The sequence below is a fragment of the Rana temporaria genome, chromosome 1 (assembly GCF_905171775.1).
Source record: "Rana temporaria chromosome 1, aRanTem1.1, whole genome shotgun sequence".
Taxonomy (NCBI): domain Eukaryota; kingdom Metazoa; phylum Chordata; class Amphibia; order Anura; family Ranidae; genus Rana; species Rana temporaria.
In genome coordinates this window covers 254,429,865-254,457,767 of record NC_053489.1, presented here as the reverse complement: position 1 = coordinate 254,457,767, position 27,903 = coordinate 254,429,865, and the positions used below count along the sequence as shown (strand labels likewise).

Here is a 27,903-nt window from a genome sequence, read left to right as displayed (position 1 = left end):
GGGCTTTAAAGAAAATCTATTACAATACATAGGCTGCAATTGCTCATTTAAAAAAGCATGTTGGCTGGTTGTGACACTTTCCGGAGAACTCAATGCTCAATTGGGTTCCTATTGGTATATACTTTGGATGCGCCCTCATACCAACAGCTCACTAGTTACCAAGTGGTTAGTACTTCCGCCTAGCAGCACTAGGGTTGTCTGTTCAAATCCCAACCATAGCACTACCTGCCTGGAGTTTGCATGTTATCTCTATTATATATAGCGCCGTGTTAAATTGATGGCGCTATACACAAAATTAAAGGCTCATGGTTGCACAAATGCCACTGAACCCATTGACATAGGAGGAGGAGTAGAAGAGATCTCTAAAGCGGTTGTATAGCCACTGAACTTTTTTTTTTATGAAACCTGTAAGGCATAATGAGCTAGCTCATTATAAAATACTTACCTTAGAACGAGGCGTCGGTAACTCACCCGGGCCACGCAGCGGTAGCTGACATGTTGCCTCGGCATGTCTTCCGGGTATCGCGGCTCCAGCGCTGTGAGGGGCTGGAGCCGCAATGTCATTGCATGCACGGGAGACTTCTTTCCAGCAAGGTCCGGTGTCGGTCATGCCTTCAGCCGAGAATCCCCTTTGCGCCGCTGCATTCAGCGGCTCATTGCAAGAGGAATATCTCCTAAACCGTAAAAGGAGTTTTTTTTCCTACAGCAGGGGTGCCCAACCAGTGGCCACATGTGGTCCACGGAGCCCTCTAATGTGGCCCGCGACCTCCTGCTCTGGAATAGAATACGGTTATTAAAGGTCATTTTACTACTAAAATCACAGTGTATATATATGGGCATATTACTTCTACAGTGGTTACAGGGCTTCTTTCAAACTGATCTGCAGGTTACCTGCACTGAGCCATAGACTTCTGCTACCTGCGAGTTTTGGTGCACTTTTAGAAAGCTCACCAACTTGCAGAATATAATAGAAGTCTATTGCAAAGTGCAGGAAAGCCAAAAAGGAAAACTGTTGCACCCACTGTGCAGAAAAAACTGCAGCACATGTGTGGAAGCAGCCTTGGGCCTCTTTCACAGTCTGACCCAATTCGACACTCCATGCACCTCTAAGAAGTGGCAGACACAAACCGCCTTGTTTTTTATTCTTTTTAACTCTGATCCTATCTGCAAAAAAAAAAATATAGAGTATAGTGGGCTGTGTCCATGTCCGTTCCTCCCATCCACCCGCTCTGCTTATTGTGGCCAGTGACCGGTTACTAAGTGGCCCTCGCTCTTCAAAACGTTGAGCTCCCCTAACCTACAGATAAGCCTTATTGTAGGCTTACTTGGAGGTAAAAGTTAACAAAATGATGGATACCTGATGTTGCTTTTAGAATACAAGAAAACCTCTCTAGCAGGGTCATGCTGCAACTAAAGCTTCACACACACACACACACACTTTATTTCCCCCCCGTTTAACCCAGCAAGCTGGAAAAAAAAAAAAGCTCAGATAAGAGCCGCTGTACTAGCAATCCAATGTTGGTACAGCAATCTCCCCTGCTGTAATAGCCAGAACACTCGGGTCAGCTCTCCAAGCCACATTGGCTGAGAGTGATGTTCGGTTGCTTGGCAGCAGACCTTTTTCGGTCATGAACCCTCGACAGAAGCTGGCCTGGCTGCCGTACACATGAGCCAAATTTTGGCTGGTTCAATAGAATTGCGCCTGACATTTGGCCGTTTGTACTAGGCTTTAATCTGGTTGAGGAAGGAGGTTGTGTGATGAGGCGATAACATCCATGTAACACGATTTCCAACCTCTCCAATAACTACAAACGTGGGGATGGGAATTACTAAACAGAAGAAAAAAACACCACAATAAAGGCAACATAGCAAGTGTATGCAAGTTATTGGTTTACCTGGTGCACTGCAGATATGCCTAAATGAAAAAAGTCCCTGGCAAGCAGGACACGTTCCCTAAACTCATTTTGTAGCCTCAGTGGAGTGTAACATTTTATCTAGGAAATACATGGTAAAAACAGCATATCTAATAATATACTCAAAACAAAATGTCTATGGCAACATGCAACTGTACCTGTTGGTACTGAGAGTATTTCACTGGATCCTTCTCAAATACTTCATATGTCTGAGATTCCAAATTATCCATCAAAGGCTAAAAAATAAAATGTATTCGTCAAATGACATTTCATTAAATGACAACAGTTTATATATATATATAGGCTGCCATTACTGGCCTGCTTCTGAAAATGCAAGCTCCCCAGCCAAACACATTAGCATGACACGCTGCTAACTAGAATTTCTAGGAGAGGTCAGCAATCTTTTATTGAATAAAATGATTACCTGTAGCGGGGACTGCAAATAATCCTCATATCCTTTGGCAAACATCTCATAAGCATTTGGAGGAGGTCGGTTTTGACTTAAATACTCTAGATACTGTAAATATGAACAAAAATCTTTCTCCGAGTGATGATGTGAGCCGGAAATCACAAACTGCACCTCCAGCTGTAAAGCAGAGAAACAAAAGGATCAGTATAAGCAGCAAACAGTTAAACCTACCATACATGGCACACAATTTGGCCGATTCAGGCAATCAGACAAAAGTCAAGCCTTGGGTGGCCCTGTTGGCACTGTCGGCCAATAGGATGCAGTCATTATTCGGGTATTTAGACAGATGCGAGTGCCGGCTGTCCAAATACAATTGTCATCAGTGGAGATTTCTCCAACTGTGCTGGTAAACATTGGAGGAATCTAGTGTAGATTTTGCTTGTTTCAACCTCTGGCCTGAACCAAAGAATCTGAATGTATGGCTAGCTTAATACTCATGCTCTCCCGAAAGTGTACACTGTCTTACCTTAAATAATCGAAAGATAAGGCGCTGGTGCACTTTGGATAGAACAGGAAATCCTTTCTTGTTGGTTAGAAAAATGCAGGTAGGGAGAATGGCTGCCTTGATGGGTTCTCCTAACCAACGGTCGATAATACTGCTACTAGGCAGGTCAGCACCCATTTCAATAGCTAAGGGTATAACGAAATAATAGATCTGGTCAGACAAGGTTTAAAACTAAAATGTACGTACAGTTAAACAATTATAAGAAACTTGTCCATATAAAAATATTTAACGTGGTCACTGTTGGCAAGTTTTGGAAGATGGATAGTTTGAAGATGTCATCCTCACTATTAAAAGAAATTTTCACTTTTAGACAGCGTAGAAATAAATTAGAACACCCATTAGGTTTTTATTGCCGTCTGTTCCCCCACTAGGCAGATTCACCCTGCTGACCATGGTCATACTCTCCCCCTCATGTATTGTGTATAGGTGTACACATATTCTAATATTAATGCCCTCCAAAGTGAAGGTGCATTGTGAGCAATGTCTATTAAGACAGTATAAGTGTACCGGTTCACTGGAACTTCATATTCCTAAACCTAGTTTTAAAACCGTGTAAAAATCCAGAAAGATGGATCCACACCCAAAGTGCCTACATTAATCACTTCAGCCCCGGACCATTTTGCTGGTCAATGACTTGGCCACTTTTTGTGATTCGGCACTGCGCCGCTTTAACCGACAATTGAGCGGTTGTGCGACGTAGCTCCTAAAAATTTCGAGGGGTGGGAAAACACAGCAAACAAAACTTCACCCCAAACAAAACTGGAGTTACTCAACGGAGGAACTCCAACCTTAAACTGCCGCCTGTAACACCCTGCGGCCGAAGGAGGCATCAGAAGATGCACTCACATCCACCTTGTAAAACTTTGAAAACGTGTGGACCGACGACCAGGTCGCTGCCTTACACACCTGCAACACAGAGGCTTGATGTCGGAAAGCCCAAGAGGCACCGATCGCCCTTGTCGAATGCGCTGTGACCCGAAAAGGAGGCGCCCGCCCCTTCAGGGCATAGGCCTGAAGCACAACCTGTCGGATCCACCTAGAAATGGTGGCCGACGAGACTGCCAGGCCCTTTCTAGGACCAGTCACCGACACGAACAGTGAGTCCGACTTCCGGAACGGAGCCGTTGCCGATAAGTACACTCGGAGGGCCCGAACCACATCCAGGGAATGTAAAGTGGCCTCCATCGGGTTCTTCGGCTGAGGACATAAGGATGGAAGAACAATGTCCTCATTAATGTGAAAAGCCGAAACAACCTTCAGGAGAAAAGAAGGCTGCGGACACAGCACCACCTTATCCTTATGGATGACCAAGTAGGGGGCCTTGCAGGACAAGGCCGCCAGTTCAGATACACGTCTGATCGAGGTAATCGCAACCAGAACAACCACCTTCTGTGACAGTCAACAAGGGGATCTTCCGAATGTCCTCAAAAGGGAGCTTGTTGAAGCACCGAGAGGACCAAATTCAAGTCCCATGGGGGCAGTGGAGGGTGCACCGGAGGGGCCACATGCCGGACCCCCTGCACAAATGTGCGTATCAAGGAGTGCGCAGCCAAGGGTCTCTAAAAGTAAACAGCCAGAGCAGAAATCTGACTCTTGACCGTACTCAAGGCGAGAGCCTGTTCCACTCCCTGCTGTAGAAACAGCAGAATCCGGGACACCACGTATGTACGGGGGTGTCACTTCATCTCCTCACACAGAGATGTAGGCCTTCCACGTATGATGGTAAATCCTACGTGAGGTAGACTTCTGTGCATGCAGCATGGTAGAAACCACCGAGCCTGATAGGCCTCGGTCCTTCAGTAGCTGGCTCTCAACAGCCATGCCGTTAAAGCCAGTGACTGTAAAGCAGGGTGGTAGATCGGACCTTGCGACAGAAAATCTTGTCTCAGGGGTAGACGCCAAGGGGCGTCTGCCACCAGACGCACCAGGTCCGTGTACCAGGAACGGCGCGGCCAGTCTGGGGCGATCAGGATTGTTGGAATCCCCTCGGCTTCCACTCTGCGCAGCGGATGAGGAAGAAGCTTCAGAGGAGGGAAGGCGTAAATCAGGCGATAGCGACCCCAAGGCTGTCACCAACGTGTCCGCCCACTGGTCCCTTGACCTGGCCATGAACCGTGGCACCTTCCAATAGGAGGTCCACGTCTGGAGTGCCCCATCTTTGGCACAGACCCTGAAACACCTCCGGGTGGAGAGACCACTCCCCTTGATCCAGAGTTGTGCGACTTAGAAAGTCGGCTTGCCAATTCTGTACAAACCTTTTGGGCCCACCGAAGGATGTGTGCGACGTCCGTCGCTGCAGCTGAGCTCCCTGTGCCTCCCTGATGATTGACGTACGCCATGGCGTTGTCGGACTGGATCCTGACCGGTCGGCCCTGCAGATCCAGGGACCATCCGGCAAGGCACAGCTCGATTGCTCAGAGCTCCAGAATATTGATCGGTAGGCGGGACTCCTGAGTCCAACGCCCTTGGGCTGACTGGGTGCCCCAAATGCCCCCCCAACCGGAGAGGCTGGCATCCGTCGTGACCACTGTCCAGAGGCACGGTAGAAAAAAAAGACTTCCCGGTCCGAAGCACCGAGACGTCAGCCACCACACCAGGGAAGACTTGACCAGATGGCTCAACTGAATCTGGTAATCCAGAGAAGACGGGAGCTTGTCCCAACGAGACCGAACTTCCTTCTGTAGCTCCCTGGTATGGAATTGGGCATATGGGACCGCCTCAAAGGAGGCCACCATCAGACCCAGAACTCTCATGCAGAAACTAAGGGACGACCACTTCTGGGTCGACAACTGCTTCACTGCAGATAGCAGGGTCTTCAGTTTTCCCGTCGGGAGAAAAACCCTCGCTTCCACGGAATCCAGGACTAGTCCCAGGTATTCCAGTCCCTGGGACGGAACCAACACCGACTTCTGGATATTCAGAAGCCCGCCGAACTCTTGGAGAGTTTGACACGTGATGGACACGTCCTCCTAATTCTGAGCCTGAGGAAGCTCGCAGGAGAAGGTCGTCCAGATATCCCACGATAGCGATCCCTCGCTGTCTCAGCAGGGCTAGTATCGGGGCGAGCACCTTGGTGAAAACCTGCGGTGCCGAGGCCAAGCCGAACGGGAGGGCCACAAATTGAAAGTGGTCCTCCCCGATCGCAAAGCGCAGAAATCTCTGGTGCTTTGAGCATATGGGGACATGTAGGTACGCGTCCATGATATCCAAGGACGCCAGAAAGTCCCCCTGATGGAGTGCCGCCATCACCGAGCGAATCGACTCCATCCTGAATTTTTGCACCTTGACAAAAAACAGTTGAGGGCCTCGAGGTCCAGGATTGGGCAGACCCCGTCCTCCTTGGGGACCACGAACAGATTGGAGTAAAACCCCTGAAACCGCTCCTGCGAGGGAACTGGCACAATCACTCCCCTGCCCAATAGATCCTGGACAGCCCCTGCCGGCGATCCGGAGGTTGGAAGGAAAGTTTGGAGAGAGATGAGAGATGAGAGATGAGAGATGAGAGGACACACACACACACACACACTATCTTGTACCCTGAGGCAACTACTTTGCAAACTCAACGTTCGGAAAGAAGAGACCTCCACCGAGCTGCCAACCCACCCGAGACCCGGGCAGACCTTCATGCGGAAAGCAGGCTTGCGCTACCAGGTGCGCTTCTGGCCCGCAGCAGGGGCCTTAGCACCTTGCGGACCTTTTCCCGCAGCGCTTGGAGGATGAAAAAAACAAAAAGCCGCTCACCCTTAAAGGGCAAATCCACCAAGGCCTTTTTTGAGGACTGGTCCGCAGACCAGCATTTCAACCACACAAGGCAGCGCAATACAACCGCATAAGCAGAAGCCCTGGAAAGCAAGGGGAGCGTATCCAGGACCGACTCACAGACGAACTTCAGACCCTGAACCAATTGTTCAGCCAGGTCCTTACAGGTCTCGGAAGCATCCCGTTCCTCCAGCCCCTGCAGCAGAAGCTCTGGCCAAAACCGGTCTTGCTGCCGAATCCACTACTGTGAACATGGAGCGGGCCACAGCCTCCACTTTCCTGTCTGCGGGGTCCTTAAAGGCGGGAGCCCCTTTCACCGGCAATGTGGTGGCTTTGCTCAATCTGGACACGGGAGGGTCCACTGACGGAGGAGAGACCCACATTTCTAAAAAGTCCTCCTCAAAAAGGGATAACGGGTCGCAAAGTATTTTGGAACAGCAAAAACTTTCAGCGGCGTATCCCATTCCTTGTATAACAATTTGTCCAAATATGGAATACAAGGAAACACTTGTGCGGTGCGGCTTGCGGAACCCAAAAGGGACCGGCACATCCGATGCCTCCGCCAAATCCTCAAGTTTGAGTATCACGCACCGCAGAAATAAGAGCTCCAAATTCCTTATCATTCACCGACCCTGAAGCAGAGTCATCCTCACTGTCCGCGTAGGTTAAGCCTGCATCATCTGACATGACAAAACCAGAGCCAGAAGCAATAGCAGGGTATGATTCTGTGTCAGAGACATCCCCAGAAGCAGGCTCAGGGAGGGGGCGCTTTTTACCCCCCTTCCGGCCACGTGTCGCTTCAATCCTGGCGAGAAACGTCTCAAGGACAGCCGTCATTGCCTCAGATGCGGCAGGGGCATTAAGGGTTAACTCAAGCATTGCTGGGGCAGAAGCTCCTGGTTCAGGCTCCATGATGTCCCACCGCTGTGCCACCCTAGTACTGCAAAGCAGAAACAACCCACCAGTCACCTCCCGGCTGCAAAAACAGAAGGCAGGGGCCCCCAGGGAACTCCCCACCCCACCCGGTTGCAGTGTGAGCTGAAAACGCTGAGGAGTGCTGGCTGCGCTGCGTTTGTCCCTCAGGGATGATTCGCGGGCTTTAGCAGCGCTATTTTAGGCACTAGAGGGCAAGACTTTTCCCAAGATGGCCGCCGTCTGAGGTAAAAAGCCCCATGCGGACTAAAGGAAAATGGCTGCCGACCATGTAAACCGCGTCCGCTGCAAAATGGCGGCCAAACGCAGTTTAAAAAATCCAGTGACAACACACAGCCAGCACACACAGTCCTGCGACCACCGGCTGGAGGCATCCCGGACAGAACCAACATCCGCTAAATGGCATGGCTGTCGGCCAGACACACTGTGACAAGGCCATAGAGACCGGTCATGTGTGCCCTGGAACATGTAGTTCCCCGGCCACCCCTGGAGCAATGGGGCCTGTTGTGGATGACCCAGAGCTGAGTTGAGGGCCGGCACACACTCGATGGCCAAACATGGAGGGGGAAAACTACAAGAGTCAAGACCCAGCCTGTCACCCAGTCGGCAGTTGATGGAAGAATCTCAGGATTCAAAAATGCAGGAACAAAACAAATAAAAGCGAAAAAAAAAAAAAATGGCCTTCGGGGACTCCAGAAGGCCATGTCCTCTCCTGACATTAGGCAGAAAAGCGCAAAAAAATAAAAAATAAAAACAGAGGTGATCAAATACCACCAAAAGAAAGCTCCATTTGTGAAAATAAAAAGCCAATTTTGTTTGGGAGCCACGTCGCACGACCGCGCAATTGTCAATTAAAGCGATGCAGTGCCGAATCGCAAAAAGTGGCCCGGTCATTGACCAGCAATATGGTCAGGGGCTGAAGTGGTTAATATCTCCCTCCAGTATACCTGTATCAGGGGACAGTGCCACCATATGTGGCCATGTGTTCCCTCCATCCCACATTCTCTCCAACATAAGGGTGATGTCTTTGTTTATGCTATAAAGTTTCATTGGAACATAATACCATTTAGTTAGGAGCTTATAGTTCATCTCTTTTACATCTATTGATGTAGAGTGGACATAGTCAAAGACGCCTCTTCTTTTCCTCAGTTATAGTCTGCTTTAATTCTATTTCCCCAACTTCCTAGTATTTTTGGTGACTCAGATTCCCTTGTAGATGTCAATACCAATATTGTTTTCCCAATGGGTTCAACTCACTCAGATTGTAGGGATTTCAGTAAAGTGCTTACAAAATGTTGGAGTTGCCTATACCTCCATATATCCCAAGGTGTGGATCCATATCTTTCTCGCAATTCTAGGATTGAACACAAAGGGCCAGATTCTCGTACTTTTGCGGCGGGCGTAGCGCAAGCCATTTACACTACGCCGCCGCAACTTACTGGAGCAAGTGCCGTATTCCTCAAGCACTTGCTCTGTAGTTTGCGGCGGCGTAGTGCAAAAGGCCCCGCGTATCCCCGCGAAATTCAAAGGGGGCGGCTTGAATTTAAATTAAGCGCGCCCCCGTGCCGATCGAACTGCGCATGCGCCGGGCTTAAAATAGCCCATTGCGCATGCTCCAGTTCGACGGAAAACGTCAATGACGCCGACATGTGCGTCATTGACGTAAAGTCGTATTCAAGAACGACTTAGGAAAACGACGTATCCGACGTGAAAAGACAACGCGGACCCGACACCATACTTAACATGGCATACGGCGGACTGGCGTAAGGTTACCCCTCATATAGCAGGGGTAACCTTACGCAAACTACGTAAGCGACGCAAATTCGTTCGGGAATCAGCGTATCAGGCTCATTTGCATAAACAAATGAGACCTGAACGTAAACGCCACCTAGCTGCCGGCGGCGAATTACATTTAAGATCCGACAGTGTAAGTCACTTACACCTGTCGGATCTTGGCCGTATCTATGCGAAAATGATTCTAGGAATCACTTGCATAGATACCCGGGGCCAAAAACAGAGATACGACGGTGTTTCCTGAGATACACCGTCGTAACTCTGCTGAGAATCTGGCCCAAAGCGTTCCCTTTTAGTACGTCTTTTAATTTTAGTATGTCCGAAGTTGTCCACCTCAGGTACATAAACCAACACCCCCCCCCCCCCCCTTCTTGGCAGGAAGTAATCCGTACCTGTGAGGGGAAAAACGGACTATTTATGCCACTTTATTTTACACACCCTTTCCCATATTCTAAAGGCTTCTTTCAGACCGAGTAGAGGAGAGCCGATCGGCTGCTTCTCTGACAGGGGGGTTGTGCTGATCGATTATCAGCACAAAAATCCCAGAGGTGATCAAATACCATCAAAATAAAGCTCCATTTGTGTGAACAAAAATGATAAAAATGTAGTTTGGGTACAGTGTAGCATGACCGCGCAATTGTCATTCTAAGTGCAACAGTGCTGAAAGCTAAAAATTGGTCTGGGCGGGAGGTAGTATAAGAGCCCTGTATAGAAGTGGTTAAAATATATATATCTGGAATTTTTATCTGGAGCGTTTTTTGGAAAATATACAAAGCTTTTGGCAAATATACAAAGCTTTTGGTTTTCTGGCCGGGTACCCCTTCAATTCTAATTTTATTTAGTGGGGGATATAATTGTCTTCATATAGATCCCCTTCTGTGTTTGACAGGAATATCCCTAGATACTTCATTGCCTTCGGTTTCCATGTAAATGGGTATAGGGCCCCTAGATCTCTGCGTTCAAGGATACACTGCCTATATACTTTAACTCACAGCTTGCCAAAAACAGGTAAAGTCGAAACTCCTGACCTGCACACTCATTCCAATTTAACATCTTAGCAAGTAGCAAGTCAACAAGATCACGCTCCATATTTCTAACCTTATAGGTTCCTTTTACGATGCATATACAACAAAATGTACTTGGATACAAAATGTAGCATGGATATCTCACCTAAAGCAACTCTTTTATTGTAATCACATAGGGTCCGGAAATGATGCCACCTAGGAGATATGATACATTTATAAACACCAATTATCTGAAATGTGTCACCACATTGCCATTTATGCCATCTTACCAAAGCCAAGTCCTTTCTTCCCCATCATTATCCTCCCCTTCAGACTGAGGTAATGGTTCATTGTCTATGAGGTCTTCTCGCAGATCATCTGGTGTCATTAATGGTACTCGCAGCCAGAACTAGTAAGCAGACAATGAGGGTCTAAGCCATTGTAAAAAAGAAGAGCAAGCACTGTATAAAAAGAAAGACAGTATAGTCTTACCATTGTGGAATGATGACCAGTGTGAATGTGATTTGTTAGAAGGCGAGCCATGTTGCTGTTATCCTCGTTTGTAAGAGGTATAAGAAATGCAGGAAGTCCTAGGTATGCTGAAAAATTTAACTCTTGTAGCAAAGCCTATAAAAACAAAAGAGCAATATAAAATTTGTTTTACAAATGTGGTTTTAGTTTATGATGATTTCATAGATGCTTGGCAATAGACACACCCACATTTTGCATGCAAAAATGTTGAGTTTGACTTCATTTTTGTTTTCTTCTTGACCACCGATTTATGTTGCGTTTTAGACCAAATAAAAAAAAGTTCACAAATAGATAAATTTTATTTGTGGGTTTGGATGCAGCAGTGTGGCTTATATGATCACAGTTCTATTCTTAATAAACCGCAAAACAAACTGCCATCTTTAACCACTTCAATACAGGGCGTTTTCACCCCCTTCCTGGCCAGACCAATTTTTAGTATTCAACCAATTTTTTCCCCTTAGTTTAAAAAAAAAAAATCTATCTTTCATTGATTTGTTTGCACAAAAGTTATAGCATCTACAAAATAAGGGATAGATTTATGGCTTTTTTAATTTTTTAAAAGTAATGGCGGCGAGCTGCGATTTTTATTGTGACCGTGACATTGTGACAGACCAGACACTTGACACGTTTTTGGGACCATTCACATTTATACAGCAATTAGTGCTATAAAAACTCCACCGATAAATGTGTAAATGTGACTGTCAGGGAAGTGGTTAACACTAGGGGGCGATGAAGGGGTTAAATATGTTCCCTAGTGAGTGATTTTTAACTGTAGGGGGGAGGGAACTCACAAGGGGAGGAGACCGATCTGTGTTCCTCTGTACTGGCAACACACATAGCGGTCTCCTCAACTCTGACAGGACATGGATCTGTGTGTTTTTACACACAGATCCATGGTCCTGCCGTGATTGCGGGCAATCGCGGGTGCCCGGTGGACATTGCGGCCGCCTACACATTATTTATATCACGGAAGCCTGTCCCTCCCCTGATACTTCTAAGTTATGTTACCAGTATTATATCATGTTCAAGGTACAGAAGTAAACTGAACCCCCACAACTTTCTTGTTCTTACAGCTTCCGAAGTTTTGCGGATTTCTGGAACTTCTGCATCCACTTTTATCCATTCAGACAGCTTCCCTACAATAAGTGTATTCCAATCTGTGGGGAAAAGGTTACATACAATTCAACAATTGAGACAATACTGTAATATATAATAAGTTATCAGCAAGTAAAGAATGTTACTGTACAGTTCTCCAGCTCTTTATTGGTGCCTAGGAATGAATGTATACAAAGCAATATCTTTCCTATTGCCTAAACAAAAAAAACCCCACTCCCACATAGAAGATACCGATGAAAGATTATATACTCCTATGGTGAAGATTTGTGAACATAGGCATTAGATGACTGTCACTTGGTCTTGCTGCTTGAAAATGACTGGACACCCCCTGGGCTAATTGGGCAATAAATCCTAAAGGAGAACTTGAGTTTACTGGCTGGGTGGTGATCAAGGCTCCATTCACACCCAAGCATAGTGTGCTCAGGCAGAAAGTTGCATAATTTTCCCACGATTTAAGACATTTTTGCACAGGTCAAAAAGGTCACCAATGTAAAAAAATCTGCCTTTAAAAAAAAGTTCCAGAACTTATTTACGCTTCAGGCATTTTGGAGCTTCTAGTTCTGTGTTTTTGTCTTTCATGGGTGGCAATTTTGCCATAATGTGCTTGTATGCACAGCATATTTGCCTCCCAAAGTACTGTCCTCCAGTGATGCATCATCTGTGCTTTCCCTCACTGTCCCGTCATCTTTGCCCCGCCTTCCTCCATGCTCTGCACCTTCAGCTATATTGACTGGCCAGCCTAGGAGGTCTGAACTCCCAAGCATGAGCACATCAGTCACTTCATCACAGTACCCAAGACACGCGGAGAATGCGCAATCAGAAAAACTTCTAACAAGTAGAAAATAACTAATTGAAGAAACGCTCTTCTAGAATAAGTCTACCTTCTAGCAATTTTATAACTTTAGTCCCATGTTAAATACATTTCCTTGGACAATTGCCATGGTGCTGGGATTGATCTCTATAAGGAGAACACTAGCCTAGCAATAGAGGATCTGGAAATGTTCCCTGCCCCCCCAAAACATCCATACCTCGTCCAGAAAGTAGGAGGTCTGAGCGAGTCTGGGGCCCACATCGAGACTTGGCAGGTTCTCGGTAAAATTCTCTTTTAAATCGTGGATGGAAGATTGGCATGCACAGAAAATCAAACCTGCAGAGAAGTACAAAAAAAAAACATTAACGAAGAGGTGTTAGACCTTTCCTTTGAAGGCTTGGCTTAGTTTTCTTTAAGAAATGTTTAAACAGTGAAAATTCTAAAATCCTGACTATTTGTTTATACTTGTGCAAGCAACACTACTGTGGTCTTTGCGATCCATACATTTTAAGAGTACTGGTCCGCAGCAGAACACTGTGCGGGAAAGGTGTGCCCGTTTTCCACACTATTTTCAAATCGCACCCCAAATGCAAAATACAGATGCGATTTGGTGTGGCATGTTTTTCCACACATGCACTACTGTTTGTGCAATCTGCAGCCCATTCAATGGGCTGCTGAATCGCACTGCAGGGGGGGGGGGGGGGGGGGGAGACACAGGAATGCCGTCTGAGATTCTGGTGTAAGCCGGTCCTAAGAGTTAATTCTGGGTACAAACGGAAATTCAGCCAGTTCCCCAGGGACCAACTAAATTACAATCTGCATGCAGAGTCCTGCGTTCTGTCAATGGACGCAGCAGCCAGTCATGAGCACTCCCGCATGGGTGCCCCCATGGAAAGCGGATCTCCGTGGGGGTACCCGTTGAGGGACCAGGAGCACTGCCAGGAGACACCGCAGAAGAGAAGCATTGGGGCTGCAAAACCCCTGCACAGAGCAGGCAAGTATAACAGGTTTTATTTTAAACAAACACCCCTGGCCCCTACAAACCTTACAATCACTTTAAAGTGGTTGTAAAGTCATGACCATTACTGCCAGCCCGTTATACTAAGCAAACCTTCCCTGTGTACATGTTTATATAAAATTGCCTCTGTAAATACCTTTGAGAACAGTCCCGGCTAATCACATAACCTCCGGCCGCTCTCCTCCCCAGTTCCAAGAGCAATAGCGGGAGGAGCCGAGATCCCCTCTGATGTCAGCCGGGAGGTCACGTGACCTCTGTGCTCTCTGCTTAGCCCTTCCCATTGTAGCCCTTAGATCGGAGAATGACCGGAGGTCACATGACAGGCCGGAACCGATCAGAAATAAAAGGTATTTACAGGGACAATGTTATAAAAACCATGCACACGGTCTTTGGTGGCTTAGTAAAACAGAGGGGCTGGCAGTAATCTTTATTTAAACTTTAGTGCCCGCTACTAATAGCAGCAGGAGGGGGGGCGGAGGAGACGGTGCGTGCGTGCACACACACACAGAAGCCGACAGGCGGGGGGGAGGAGAGCAGCAGGACGACGGAGGCACGTAACCCGAGCACGGTAATCGTGGATCAGCAGCAATGATTATTGTGGCCGGCGTACATAGGGGGACACAGAACGGGCTGGATCAACCAGGTATTTTACAGCAAAAGCACTGTGCCGTTTAACCTGCTATAAGGGAACAGGCTCTTTTTTTTGCATTACAACCCCTTTCACACCTGAGTGCTTCATAGTTCAAAGCTCCAAAACTCTCAACCTAACTCCCATGTGTTTGAATGGTGGCTGTTCACAAATCAGCACTCGGACACCTATAGCTCAATACCTGATGCTGTAGAAACTATACACGAGTTACATTTGAGGCAGATTTGAGAGTTTTTAGGCATACTCATAGGAGATCTATAGGACCAAAAACGCTCAACTCAAGCATTTGTGTGTGTTCAGCACCAGCATCCAATCAGAATACAATAACTGCAGTGGGACATTTATCCACATTGCCATGTAGTGTGGATGAAGGAATTATTTTTATTTTATTTTTTGCTCAATCCACAGGCCGAATGGAAGAAAATGTGTATGGCTAGCATTAGAAATGAGTGCCATCTAAAATAGATGCATGCCCTAACAATGACAGCTTGCCAAAGAACTGAGGATCAATTACTTGTTTTACCTGTCTTTACTGCATCTCAGTGTTGCTGATCTCCAGCAGACTCTTTGCAGGCCACTTTCTGACTATGTGCACTCCAATGATAGCGCCATCGCATTTTCCTGATGCCACCATGTCTGTGTATTGAAGGAGCCACTTGAGGACTTGTCGGTATTCGCCCTGGCACTCCCATATTTTATCCTTCTCTAATCATTTGTGTTTAGTGGTTTGTGCTTTACAGCAAGATTAGGTGAATTTACATCCTTTAATTCTACAAGACTAATAAAAAGTCACCAAAAGCATATATTTTTGATTTGGTATGCGCATCTAAATGTCTAGTGGACAAATTGACATAGAAGTGAAGCTGAACTCTGACACTTACTTGTCTTTCAATGGTCCAACATCCCTTTCCAGAGCCAGCAACTTCTATCTGGCTTCTTCCTGGTGCTGAGCTTTGGCTGCCTTCACTGGTTGGCGTGGGATGATGTCACTACTGTGCATGCGCACTAGTCATCCCAGCACACATGCCGGCATGTAAAGGGAGCTACGACACTGCATGTCTCTTCTGCACTAAAGAGCAGCCTGCACGCTGTTGTTATTTAGTTGTGCTTTAAAGCTAAACTCCATGACTATACTATAGTCAGAAATTAAGTCCTGCTAGATCACTTAAAGGGGTTGTAAATGTTCATGCATTTGCACCTTAATGCATCCTTGCATTAAAGTGAAAAAACTACTGACAGTTACGGCCCCCCCCAGTTTTACTTACCTGAGCCGGTTTACCTGCTGCGCTCACCCCCCAATGTCCTCTTCTCTGCTCAGTCTGGCAGTTGATTGGCTAGAGTGGCTGGATTGATAGCAGCGCAGCCTTTTGCTCGCGCTGCTGTCAATCACATCTAATGATGCTGCGCGCCAGGGGGGGGGGGCCCAAGTGATACAGTGAGCAGCTATAGCCACTGGCTTTATCATGGGAGCGCGCCCGCAAGAACCAACCACCATGGGAGAGAGCACCCATGAAGGGGGTTAGTTCTTGCGGGGATGAGCCGAGACAGCCGCTGAGGGACCCCAGAAGACCAGGTTCGGGACCACTCTGCAAAACGAGCTGCACAGTGGAGGCAAGTATAACATGTATAATAATTATATCTACAATATGTATGTATGTATGTATCCCGTCCCACCGAGCTTGCGTGCAGAACCAAACGCATACGAAAACAGTGTTCAAACCACACGTGAGATATCGCCGCGATCGTTAGAGCACAAGCAATTATAGCCCTAGATCTCCTCTGCAACTCAAAACGTGCAACCTGTAGAATTTTTTTTTAAACATCGCATATGGAGATTTTTAGGAATAAAAGTTGTCGCCATTCCACGAGCGGGCACAAATTTGAAACGTGACATGTTGGGTATCAATTTACTTGGCGTAACATTATCTTTCACAATATTAAAAAAAAAAAAAAAATGGGCTTTTTTTTTTTTTAAATTCAAAAAATTCTTTTTTGGGGAAAAAAAAGGGTGCTTGCAAGACCGCTGTGCAAATACTGTGTGACAAAAAGCATTGCAACGACCGCAACTTTATTCTCTGTATGTAATGTTTGGTGGTTCTTTTTCTAGCAAAATAAATAACCGATTTTAACTTGTAAACAACAAGCCTGAAAAATAGGCTCGGTCTTATAGTAGTTAAAGAGGAACTTTAATCAGGGGAAAAAAAAGCACTGCTCAATCACTTCAGTCTGGCCCCTTTTGCAGGTATAGCATTGTAAAACAATAAAAATAAGTGCCTATACTGCTTAAAATCTCGCCCTGCTCTAATTTGTACTATATTTTTAAGCAATGTCGATCTGCTGACAGAATTAAAGCGGAATAAAACCCTCCTATCCTTCAGTCAAGGAAGCTGCTTCTCTTTGATCTGCAACTGATGTGATCAGTTATGACTCCAGCTATTTGATAATTTGACAGATTTTTTGGAGAATTGATTTGATTTTCTTCTGTTCAGGGGCTCTGGGCTTCAGCTAAATGGTGGTTTCTAGCAAGAAGAAACAGGCAATGCTGGAGGCAATTTACAGCACGCATGAATTTTGATAGCATAATTATTATTGTGGAATTTATGTTCCTTGCTAAAGAACATTTTTTTTTACCAAGTTGTTATGGGCAACGTTTCAGCAGATCGGCCTCTACAAACTCAGCACTGCCTAAAAAGAGCAACTGAGCATGTGTGGAGCAGGGTGAGAGAGCATTACTAGATTCTAAGGCTGCATTCACACCTGAGCGTAGAGTTTTTGGTCGTTATCACGCGTTTGCCTACAGCGTTGTCCGACGTTTTTGAACTTAAGTTTTTTTTATTTTAGCCAATAGGAAAAATTATCATCTCTTTCATCACTTGTTGCTATGTTTGTAGATTTTTTTATCTTCTGCCTGGGTGAAATGTTCCATTTCACAGAACAGATAAAAGCGACAAAACGCCCGTAGAAACGCTTGTTGACGCGCTAGACGCTTGAATCGAGCGTTTCCATTACTTTCTATGGGAATACAAATGTTCTAAAATGCCCAAATTCGCCCAATTTGCGCGACAAAAATGGGTCCGGAACTTGTTTGAGCTTCAGGCGTTTTGGAGTGGAGATGTGAACCATCTCCATTGGGAATAATGTATTTTTTCCCCCCTCTAGAGTTTGAGCTTCAGGCGACAAAACGCTCAGGTGTGAATGCAGCCTAAGTAGTATAGGTACGTCAGGGTTTGACAAATTTGCTTGGAATCTAGGAGCCAGCTAAAAAAGTTAGGAGCCAGAAAACGCGCCCCGTCCCGACGAGCTTGCGCGCAGAAGCGAACACATACGTGAGCAGCGACCGCATATGTAAACGGTGTTCAAACCACACATGTGAGGTATCGCCGCGATTGGTAGAGCGAGAGCAATAATTCTAGCCCTAGACCTCCTCTAACTCAAAAACATGCAACCTGTAGAGTTTTTTAAACGTCGTCTATGGAGATTTTAAAGGGTAAAAGTTTGACGCCATTCCACGAGCGGACGTAATTTTGAAGCGTGACATGTTGTGTATCAATTTACTCGGCGTAACATTATCTTTCATAATATTAAAAAAAAAAATGGGGATAACTTTATTGTTGTCTTATTTTTTAATTTAAAAAAAGTGTAATTTTTTCCCCAAAAAAGTGCGCTTGCAAGACCACTGTGCAAATACGGCGTGACAGAAAGTATTGCAACGATCGCCATTTTATTCTCTAGGGCAGGGCTCGACAAATCCCGGGCGCCAGGTCGCCATGGCGACTAGAAATAGGGTCCTGGCGACTTGAATTGGAAGGAGGCAAAAAAAAATTTTTTTTTTTTTTTTTTGAGCTGGGGCCATCTGGTGGTGAGCCGTTGGTATTACAAGTTATTACCACCAGATGTGAGCTGGCGCCATCTGGTGGTGGCCGTTGGTATTACAAGTTAAGCATTACAAGTTAAACAGCAATTCTAATGTTGTTTTTCACTATTTTCACTGCCATCTTCTTCCCTCTAATTAGAACCCCCAAACATTATATATATTTTTTATCCTAACACCCTAGAGAATAAAATGGCGATCGTTGCAATACTTTCTGTCACGCCGTATTTGTGCAGCGGTCTTACAAGCGCACTTTTTTTGTGAAAAAAATGACACTTTTTTTCATTAAAAAATAAGACACCAGTAAAGTTATCTCCATTTTTTTTTATATTATGAAAGATAATATTACGCCGAGTAAATTCATACCCAACATGTCACGCTTCAAAATTGCGTCCACTCGTGGAATGCCGACAAACTTTTACCCTTTAAAATCTCCATAGGCGACGTTTAAAAAAAAATCTACAGGTTGCATGTTTTGGGTTACAGAGGAGGTCTATGGCTAGAATTATTGCTCTCGCTCTACCAATCGCAGCGATACCTCACGTGTGGTTTGAACACCGTTTACATATGCGGGCGCTGCTCACGTATGTGTTCGCTTCTGCGCGCAAGCTCGTCGGGACGGGGCGCGTTTTCTGGCTCCTAACTTTTTTACCTGGCTCCTAGATTCCAAGCAAATTTGTCAAACCCTGCTCTAGGGTGTTATATAATTTTTTTTTTTTTTTTTTTTAAACACACACACACACACACACACACACACACACACACACACACACACACACACACACACACACACACACACACACACACACACACACACACACACACACATAATGTTTGGGGGTTCTAATTAGAGGGAAGAAGATGGCAGTGAAAAATTACATTAGAATTGCTGTTTAACTTGTAATGCTTAACTTGTAATACCAACGGCCACCACCAGATGGCGCCAGCTTAAACATCTGGTGGTAACTTGTAATACCAACGGCTCACCACCAGATGGTGCCAGCTCACAAAAAAAAAATAATAATAATAATAATATTTAATTTTTTTTTGCCCCGAACCTGGAGCCCGAACCAGGAGCCTCGAACCTGAAAGTAACTCTGGTGGTAGATGTCCACGCTGTACTCTGAGAGCCGATGCAGGGCATCCTTCCAAGGCATACATTTCATAATGAGCTAGTATGAATTGCATACTAGCTCATTATACCTTTGTCTTGCAGGTTTTTTTTCCCCCCTTCAAGATTTACAACCTCTTTAACCACTTAAGGACCGGACCAATATGCTGCTACATGACCCAAGGGGTTTTTACAATTCGGCACTGCGTCGCTTTAACAGACAATTGCGCGGTCGTGCGACGTGGCTCCCAAACAAAATTGGCGTCCTTTTTTCCCCACAAATAGAGCTTTCTTTTGGTGGTATTTGATCACCTCTGCGGTTTTTATTTTTTGCGCTATAAACAAAAATAGAGCGACAATTTTGAAAAAAAATGCAATATTTTTTACTTTTTGCTATAATAAATATCCCCCAAAAACATATATATAAAAAAAAAAAAAAATTCTCCTCAGTTTAAGGCGATACGTATTCTTCTACCTATTTTTGGTAAAAAAAAAAAAAAAAAAAAAAAAAAAAAAAAATCGCAATATGCGTTTATCGGTTGGTTTGCGCAAAATTTATAGCGTTTACAAAATAGGGGATAGTTTTATTGCATTTTTATTAATTTTTGACACATTTTTGGGACCATTGTCATTTTCCCGAGGGGATCCGACCGCCGCATGTAGCGGGGGGGGGTCCCGATCGGACCCCCGACCCACGGAAAGGCAGGCACGTACAGGTACGTTGATGTGCCATTCTGCCGACATATATCTACATGAGGCGGTCGGGAAGTGGTTAATGGCCATTACACATGATCAGAAAGTCGTATAAAAAAAAAAAAAACCCACAGGATTTTAGAGCGATTGTATGAAAATCTGATCGTTGGTACAGAGCTTTCGAGATGTAATCAGAACAGTTCGTCCGATTATTTGATCGGACATGCACACATTTTTTTTTCCGTACGATGCCAGTGGTCGATTTTCTTTAATTGGTACAGCTGTCATTTGAAAATGCAATACAAATGCATTACAACACATGACATCACTTCCAAAAAAAAAATTCTGTCATACGCAAATCTTTGTGACTTTAGTAAACTCGGATTCAATCTGAGCATAGCATGCAAAAAAAAACATCCGATAATCTAATCGTGTGTAACTTTGTATAGACAGGTGTGTGCGCCTTTCCAAATCATGTCCAATCAAATTGGTGCACCACAGGTGGACTCCAACTTGTAAAAAAATCTCAAGCATAATCAGTGGAAACTCACGGCAAGGAGCCTCTTTCTCTCTTATGGGTTTTCGTTTGTAGAATTTTGAAGAAAATAATTTATTCCATTTTGGAATAAGGCTGCAACATAAAATATGGAAAAGTAAAGCGCTGCGAATACTTCCGGAAGCAGCGCTGAACGAGCAAAAGCTTTCTAACAAGCCCATTCAAGAATAGCAAGTCCTTAGCTTGACTGCTTCTAAATGGGAACGGCCATAGATGGATTGAAATTCAACCGGTGTCGGCTGAACCGCCCAAATATCAATGTATAGCAGGCTCAACTTTGGTCCAGCTTGGACCAATACACTAGAGCTGCACGATTCTGGCTAAAATAAGAATCAAGATTTAGCTGTTATGCTTAGAATAAAGATCACGATTCTCATGGCATAAAATCATCGTTCACATTATACAAAGAAATTGCTAACTTTACTGTTACGTTTTTTTTTACCCCAATGCATTAAAGTGTATTTTTTCCAAAAAAATATTACATTTGAAAGACCGCTGCGCAAATACAGCGCAACATAAAATATTTTAACCACTTCCCGCCTAGACTGTACGACGCAACTTATCCTACTTTGCCCTGCATCATCAATCGGTCCTACTTCCATCAAAACAATCCCAGTGTGACAAATTCCTTTTACTGCTGCAGTAATCACCATGTGGGATGTCACAAGTCGAATGGTTAAGACAAGGATCCTACCTTTGATATTCGATGGGCTGAAGTCGGACCAAAGTAGTACATGGAGCGTTTGCAAAGTCGGACCGACTTGTGTCGGACCATTTAAGACGGCTCTCATAGGGAAACATTGATTCGTGGACAGTATGGGGCGCAGGTATGAGAGCCCCCCAGTGTTGAGGCATGCAGTGTGGGTCATGGGCGGTGCTAGTGATGTAATCAGCAGGTATACAATGGAAGATATGGGATGATCATCCATGGACAGTATGGGGCGCAGGTATGAGAGCCCCCTAGTGTTGATGCATGCAGTGTGGGTCATGGGCGGTGCTAGTGATGTAATCAGCAGGTATACAATGGAAGATATGGGATGATCATCCATGGACAGTATGGGGCGCAGGTATGAGAGCCCCCTAGTGTTGAGGCATGCAGTGTGGGTCATGGGCAGTGCTAGTGATGTAATCAGCAGGTATACAATGGAAGATATGGGATGATCATCCATGGACAGTATGGGGCGCAGGTATGAGAGCCCCCCAGTGTTGAGGCATGCAGTGTGGGTCATGGGCAGTGCTAGTGATGTAATCAGCAGGTATACAATGGAAGATATGGGATGATCATCCATGGACAGTATGGGGCGCAGGTATGAGAGCCCCCTAGTGTTGATGCATGCAGTGTGGGTCATGGGCGGTGCTAGTGATGTAATCAGCAGGTATACAATGGAAGATATGGGATGATCATCCATGGACAGTATGGGGCGCAGGTATGAGAGCCCCCTAGTGTTGAGGCATGCAGTGTGGGTCATGGGCAGTGCTAGTGATGTAATCAGCAGGTATACAATGGAAGATATGGGATGATCATCCATGGACAGTATGGGGCGCAGGTATGAGAGCCCCCTAGTGTTGAGGCATGCAGTGTGGGTCATGGGCGGTGCTAGTGATGTAATCAGCAGGTATACAATGGAAGATATGGGATGATCATCCATGGACAGTATGGGGCGCAGGTATGAGAGCCCCTAGTGTTGATGCATGTAGTGTATTCCGTGGGCAGTGCTAGTCATGTGATCAGCAGGTATAAAATGAAAGGCTGTGGTAGATCTCCTCATACAGAACACGTGTTCTCCCTGTGTGATGTCAGGGCCGCCGTAGAACAGAGCCCACAGTATGAATGTTCTATATAGAGTGCTGGGGAGTCCGGTACACACATCCCTCCCCGTGTATACAAGGCTCTGCTCACACCGGCACATGTCTCCTCTCCACGTTGTCTCTCCTTCAACACCTTATCACAGCAAACATGGCCGCCGCCGCTGCAGCGCACTCCACATGCTCACCCTTGTTTGGCTACAGCTCCCAATGTGTCCGGCACCTCCGACACACAGCTCAGGTCCCGTCCGCTAGACACCCGGCCTCCAGCACTGCCAGCCGCCATCTTCACTCACTCCACGCGCGTTACACGGGTCACGCCCCCTCCTTGTGACAACTGTCACCGCCGGCCAATAGGAAGCGTATATGGGCGTCAGAAGGAAAAATCCAATCACGTCACCCGGCTCTGCCGCTGGTCGACGGTGCATGAGGCTAGCGGCGCCAACCAATTAGATGAAGGGAAAGTCAATGAGGGGCGTATACGTTTTTAGAAACAGGGCTTTAGTGTGCATGGGACCACGCCTTTGAAGCAACCATAGCAACATGAAAGCGCACCAATCGGAATCAGAGGAGGTCTTCTTTGGTAGGCATATTAGGGGAAATGCTTTCGTCAATGGGCCAGTGGCGCAATGGATAACGCGTCTGACTACGGATCAGAAGATTCTAGGTTCGACTCCTGGCTGGCTCGAAAATGATGTTTTTTCAGGGATTCAGAGGTGTAATTTTTTTACTGCTGTCCCAAAACGTTTTAAAGACTTTGCCCACCGGTCCTTTTTTGCCACTTCTCTCCTTCATGTAAAAATCACAATTTTTTTGCTATTTGCTAGAAAATTAATCAGAAGCCCCAAACATTATATATTTTTTTTTCGAAGACACCCTAGGGAATAAAATGGCGGTCATTGCAACTTTTTTTCTCGCACGGCATTTGCGCAATAGTTTTTCAAACGCCTTTTTTTGGGAAATAAAACGGTTTCATGAATTAAAAAATAACAAAACAGTAAAGTTAGCCCAATTATTTTGTATAATGTGAAAGATGATGTTGCGCCGAGTAAATAGATACCTAACATGTCACACTTTAAAATTGCATACAGTCATGGAATGGCGCCAAACTTCGGTACTTAAAAATCTCCATAGGCGACGCTTTAATTTTTTTTACAGGTTACTATTTCCAAGTTACAGAGGAGGTCTAGTGGTAGAATTGTTGCACACGCTCTAACGCACGCGACGATACCTCACATATGGGTTTTGAAGGGCGTTTACATATGTGGGCGGGACTTACATGCATGTTCGCTTCGGATCGCGAGCTACTGGGGACAGGGGCGTTTAAAAATAAAAATAAAAAATTATTTTATTTTTATTTTACTTACTTACATATTTTTTATTTTTACACTTTTTTTACAATTTTTTTTTGATCACTTTCATTCCTATTACAAGGAATGTGAACATCCCTTGTAATAGGAATCAGTGTGACAGGTCCTCTTTATGGAGAGATGCGGGGTCAATAAGACCCCACATCTCTCCTCCAGGCTTACAAGCATGAAATCGTGAAAAAAAATCCACGATCTCATGCCGACAGGTGCGATTGATGCTTTGTTTACTTCCAGGTACCCGGGCGTGATGTCACAACGACGCGCTCGGGCCTCCGACAGTTATAGAGATGACTGGTGACCGTCTGGTCAACAGTCATCTCTATTGTTGTGAGCCGGCGCCGGCCGTTTCGCTCTCCGGGCCCCCGGTGGCACGGGAGAGCCCGGAGAAGCACCGGATGGCGGCGGGAGGGGGACGTCCCCTCCCGCTGCCTATAAGAACGATCAAGCAGTGGAACTGACGCTTTGATCTTTCTTATCGTGCACAGAATCGCTGGCAGAAGACGGTGATATCTGAATGATGCCTATAGCTGCAGGCATCATTCAGATATCACCGCACAAAATCGAGGACGTCATATGACGTCCTCGGTTGTCAAGTGGTTAAGTAGAATTCTTTTTTTCTGCCAAGGCTAAGGTTGGGCTCACACTGGTGCGATGCAGGAACCACAGCGATTCCTGTGCGGGTTCTCGGATTGCATCTGAACCCGCAGGATGTTCACACTGCTCTTTGCAAACTGCTGCAGGTGTCAATTTAAAGTTAATGACATCCCCAGATCGGTTCACAGAACACAGTGTTGGTCTGAACGCCCATGCGATCCGATTCCAGTGTAGACAAAGCCTGTGCCCACCATTGCAGCCTCTGCCCACTGTGCCCACCATTGCAGCCTCTGCCCACTGTGCCCACCATTGTAGCCTCTGCCCACTGTGCCCACCATAGCAGCCTCTGCCCACCATTGCAGCCTCTGCCCACTGTGCCCACCATTGCAGCCTCTGCCCACTGTGTCCACCATTGCAGCCTTTACGCACTGTGCCCACCATTGCAGCCTTTACGCACTGTGCCCACCATTGCAGCCTTTACGCACTGTGCCCACCATTTCAGCCTTTACTCACTGTGCCCACGATTGTAGCCTCTGCTCACCTGTGCAGAGGATAGCCCCAGGGGAAGAGTAGCTGGGAGTGGGGGGGGGGGAGCGTGGGTACTGCCAGCATGCAGGGATTGATTGGGAGTCGTTCTCCCATCGATCACCCCAGGGAAGAGAAAAGCCGCAGGATTACATAGCTGATAACCCGCTGTTACAGCTGCCTTTACATTGCAGCTCCCTCCGCTCCGTTCGCGGTTACACACAGCCCTGCCTCCTGACCCCGTGCCTGTATCAGATTGACAGAATGCCAGTCCAATGCTGGGACGTGTTTTGTCTATATGATACAGGCGCGGGGTCAGGTGGCGGGGCTGTGTGTAACCGCGAGCGGAGCGGAGGTAGCTGCAATGTAAAGTCAGCTGTAACAACGGGTTATCAGCTATGTAATCCCACGGCTTTTCTCTTCCCCGGGGTGATTGATGGGAGAACGGTTACCAATCAATCCCCGCATGCCGGCGGTATCCGCGCTACCCCCCCCCCCCCCCCACTCCCAGCTCCTCGCCAGAAACAATTTTGCACTCGCAAAATGCGAGTAGGCAAGGGAAATTTTGAGAGCTGTATTAGGGGACAGCTGTCTGCTCACACCCCCCCCCTTCTCTCTTCACACAGACACTCAGAACTGCTTGTTTGTAAACTCCCTATTGGAGGTTGTCTGTAAACTCCCTACTGGAAGAGCCTGAGCCAATCATGAGACAGCAGCAAAGGACTGTGGGGGAGGAGATAAAAAGCCAGAGGAACTAGGCCAGATCCTCTTTTTGCCTGCACTCCATCAGGAGAGCATCTGCAGTCTATGTGTGTGTGTGGAATCGTGGCCTACCAAGGGACACACAGCCTGCAACTCCAGCCCAGAGGAACAGATTGTTCATGCAGCTCCAGCCCAGAGGAACAGACTGTCCATGCTAAAGGACACCCTGCAACAGCTCAAGGACTGAATGCCACTGCGACACACCTGCATCTAAGATCGATCGCTCAGGGGAGGACCGCTGACTGTGTACAGGATTTGGTGAGGGGGCTTTGCCCAGGAGCCTTTAATGCTTTTCATAGAATACCACATCCAAATATTGTCCACAGAGCTCCTACATTGCCAGTGAAGCGCCCAGAGGCGATTAAGTTGGCATGTGTTGCGCTTTATAAGTTTTCATTCATTCATTCATTCAGATAATAAAACGCAAAGCTTTGCCTTCAGGACATTACCGCGGTTGCTCTTAAAGGGGACACACCACAGGTATTGATATAATTTCACTGGGTGTGTACTAGAGGTATCGTAGGCCAGCCTGGGATTCCCATTTAGCCAAAGCATCCCACACACACCAAAAGTTATTGGGGAGTCTATTTAATCTGTACATATTGTTACCTATTGCTTTCGTTGTTTGCATAGTGTTCCTGACTGTTTTCTTTAAACTGTTTCAACCAAGTCCTGGGTACTTACACAGGTCCTGGCTGACTAATGTTAACCTGAATTTTATTTTTCTTCAAGTAAACTACAATAAGAACTGTGTTGTGTATTCCTGCTGAGTTATTCCATTAATCACATTGCTAGGTGTGCCAGAGGGGCTGGGACAGTTCATTGGGGTTGAAAGGCAGAGTAATGGACTGAACAAACAATAGCAGCTCCCTCTGGGGTTTGCTACACATGCTCTGCAATCAACTCACCTACAAGTGCCAGGGTGGACCCTGCCGCTGCTGTCCAGTGGTGTGAGGAGGAAGGCGCCCACTCGGAATCAAGCGTTGTGATTGAGTTTCCAGGGAAGGCCTGGGCTGAGGAAAAAATCAGCCAAGCTGTGAAGACACTATCCCCAGACAGTAAGGCATGGGTGATTGCTGTCAAAACAGACCGTAGGACCTCCCACAACTATGCACTACTAGAGTTGAAACAAGGAATCCCTAAAAACTTCAAAGGTGCCAGTGCACAATTGGCTAACGAGACAGAGCTTTGTGTAATCCATCTGAAGGTTCCAGAATAGGGCCCTACCTTCTCCAGTCAAGCTGAATCAAATGAAGAAGTTCCCTCCCCGTCACCTCTGGCCACGATTTAACCAAAACTCTTTGATGCCCTGGGAGACTTTGTTTCAAAATGTCAGAGAGACCCTCCAACATACTTGGCAACTAGGTATCGGAAGCTCAAGGTTTTCTCTGGAAGACAACCAGTGCCTACAGGGGAGGACAGCTTTGAAGAGTGGCTCCACCACTGTAATATCCACAACTCCTCCACTGTAATGTCCATGTCATAACCCCCACTGTGATATCCACGTCATAACCCCCACTGTAATATCCACGTCATAACCCCCACTGTAATATCCACGTCATAACCCCCACTGTAATATCCACATCTCCCCCACTGTAATGTCCACATCTCCCCCACTGTAATGTCCACATCTCCCCCACTGCAATATCCACATCTCAGCCATTGTAATATCCACATCCACATCTCCCCCATTGTAATATCCACATCTTCCCCACTGTAATGTCCACATCTCCCCCACTGTAATGTCCACATCTCCCCCACTGCAATATCCACATCTCAGCCATTGTAATATCCACATCCACATCTCCCCCATTGTAATATCCACATCTTCCCCACTGTAATGTCCACATCTCCCCCACTGTAATGTCCACATCTCCCCCACTGCAATATCCACATCTCAGCCATTGTAATATCCACATCCACATCTCCCCCATTGTAATATCCACATCTTCCCCACTGTAATGTCCACATCTCCCCCACTGTAATGTCCACATCTCCCCCACTGCAATGTCCACATCTCAGCCATTGTAATATCCACATCCACATCTCCCCCATTGTAATATCCACATCTTCCCCACTGTAATGTCCACATCTCCCCCACTGTAATGTCCAC

General features: G+C 46.2%; 1 protein-coding gene and 1 non-coding gene across 2 annotated transcripts in view; one reads left to right on the top strand and one right to left on the bottom strand.

The window, feature by feature from the left end:
• Nucleotides 1-22,885, bottom strand: part of PRMT5 (protein arginine methyltransferase 5) — a 61,899-nt gene extending 39,014 nt beyond the window's left edge. The window contains exons 1-9 of the mRNA XM_040354271.1: nt 22,728-22,885; nt 13,053-13,171; nt 11,980-12,065; nt 10,870-11,004; nt 10,668-10,786; nt 10,544-10,593; nt 2,849-3,012; nt 2,338-2,499; nt 2,072-2,149 (exon numbers count right to left, since the gene is read on the bottom strand). Of these exons, the coding sequence (XP_040210205.1) occupies nt 2,072-2,149; nt 2,338-2,499; nt 2,849-3,012; nt 10,544-10,593; nt 10,668-10,786; nt 10,870-11,004; nt 11,980-12,065; nt 13,053-13,171; nt 22,728-22,825 (1,011 nt within the window). The 5' untranslated portion in view covers nt 22,826-22,885. The remainder of the gene's footprint in view (nt 1-2,071; nt 2,150-2,337; nt 2,500-2,848; nt 3,013-10,543; nt 10,594-10,667; nt 10,787-10,869; nt 11,005-11,979; nt 12,066-13,052; nt 13,172-22,727) is intronic.
• A 269-nt stretch (nt 22,886-23,154) lies between these two features.
• On the top strand, nt 23,155-23,227 carry TRNAR-ACG. The gene has a single exon. It is a non-coding gene; the product is annotated as a tRNA-Arg (tRNA).
• Nucleotides 23,228-27,903: the final 4,676 nt, after the last annotated feature.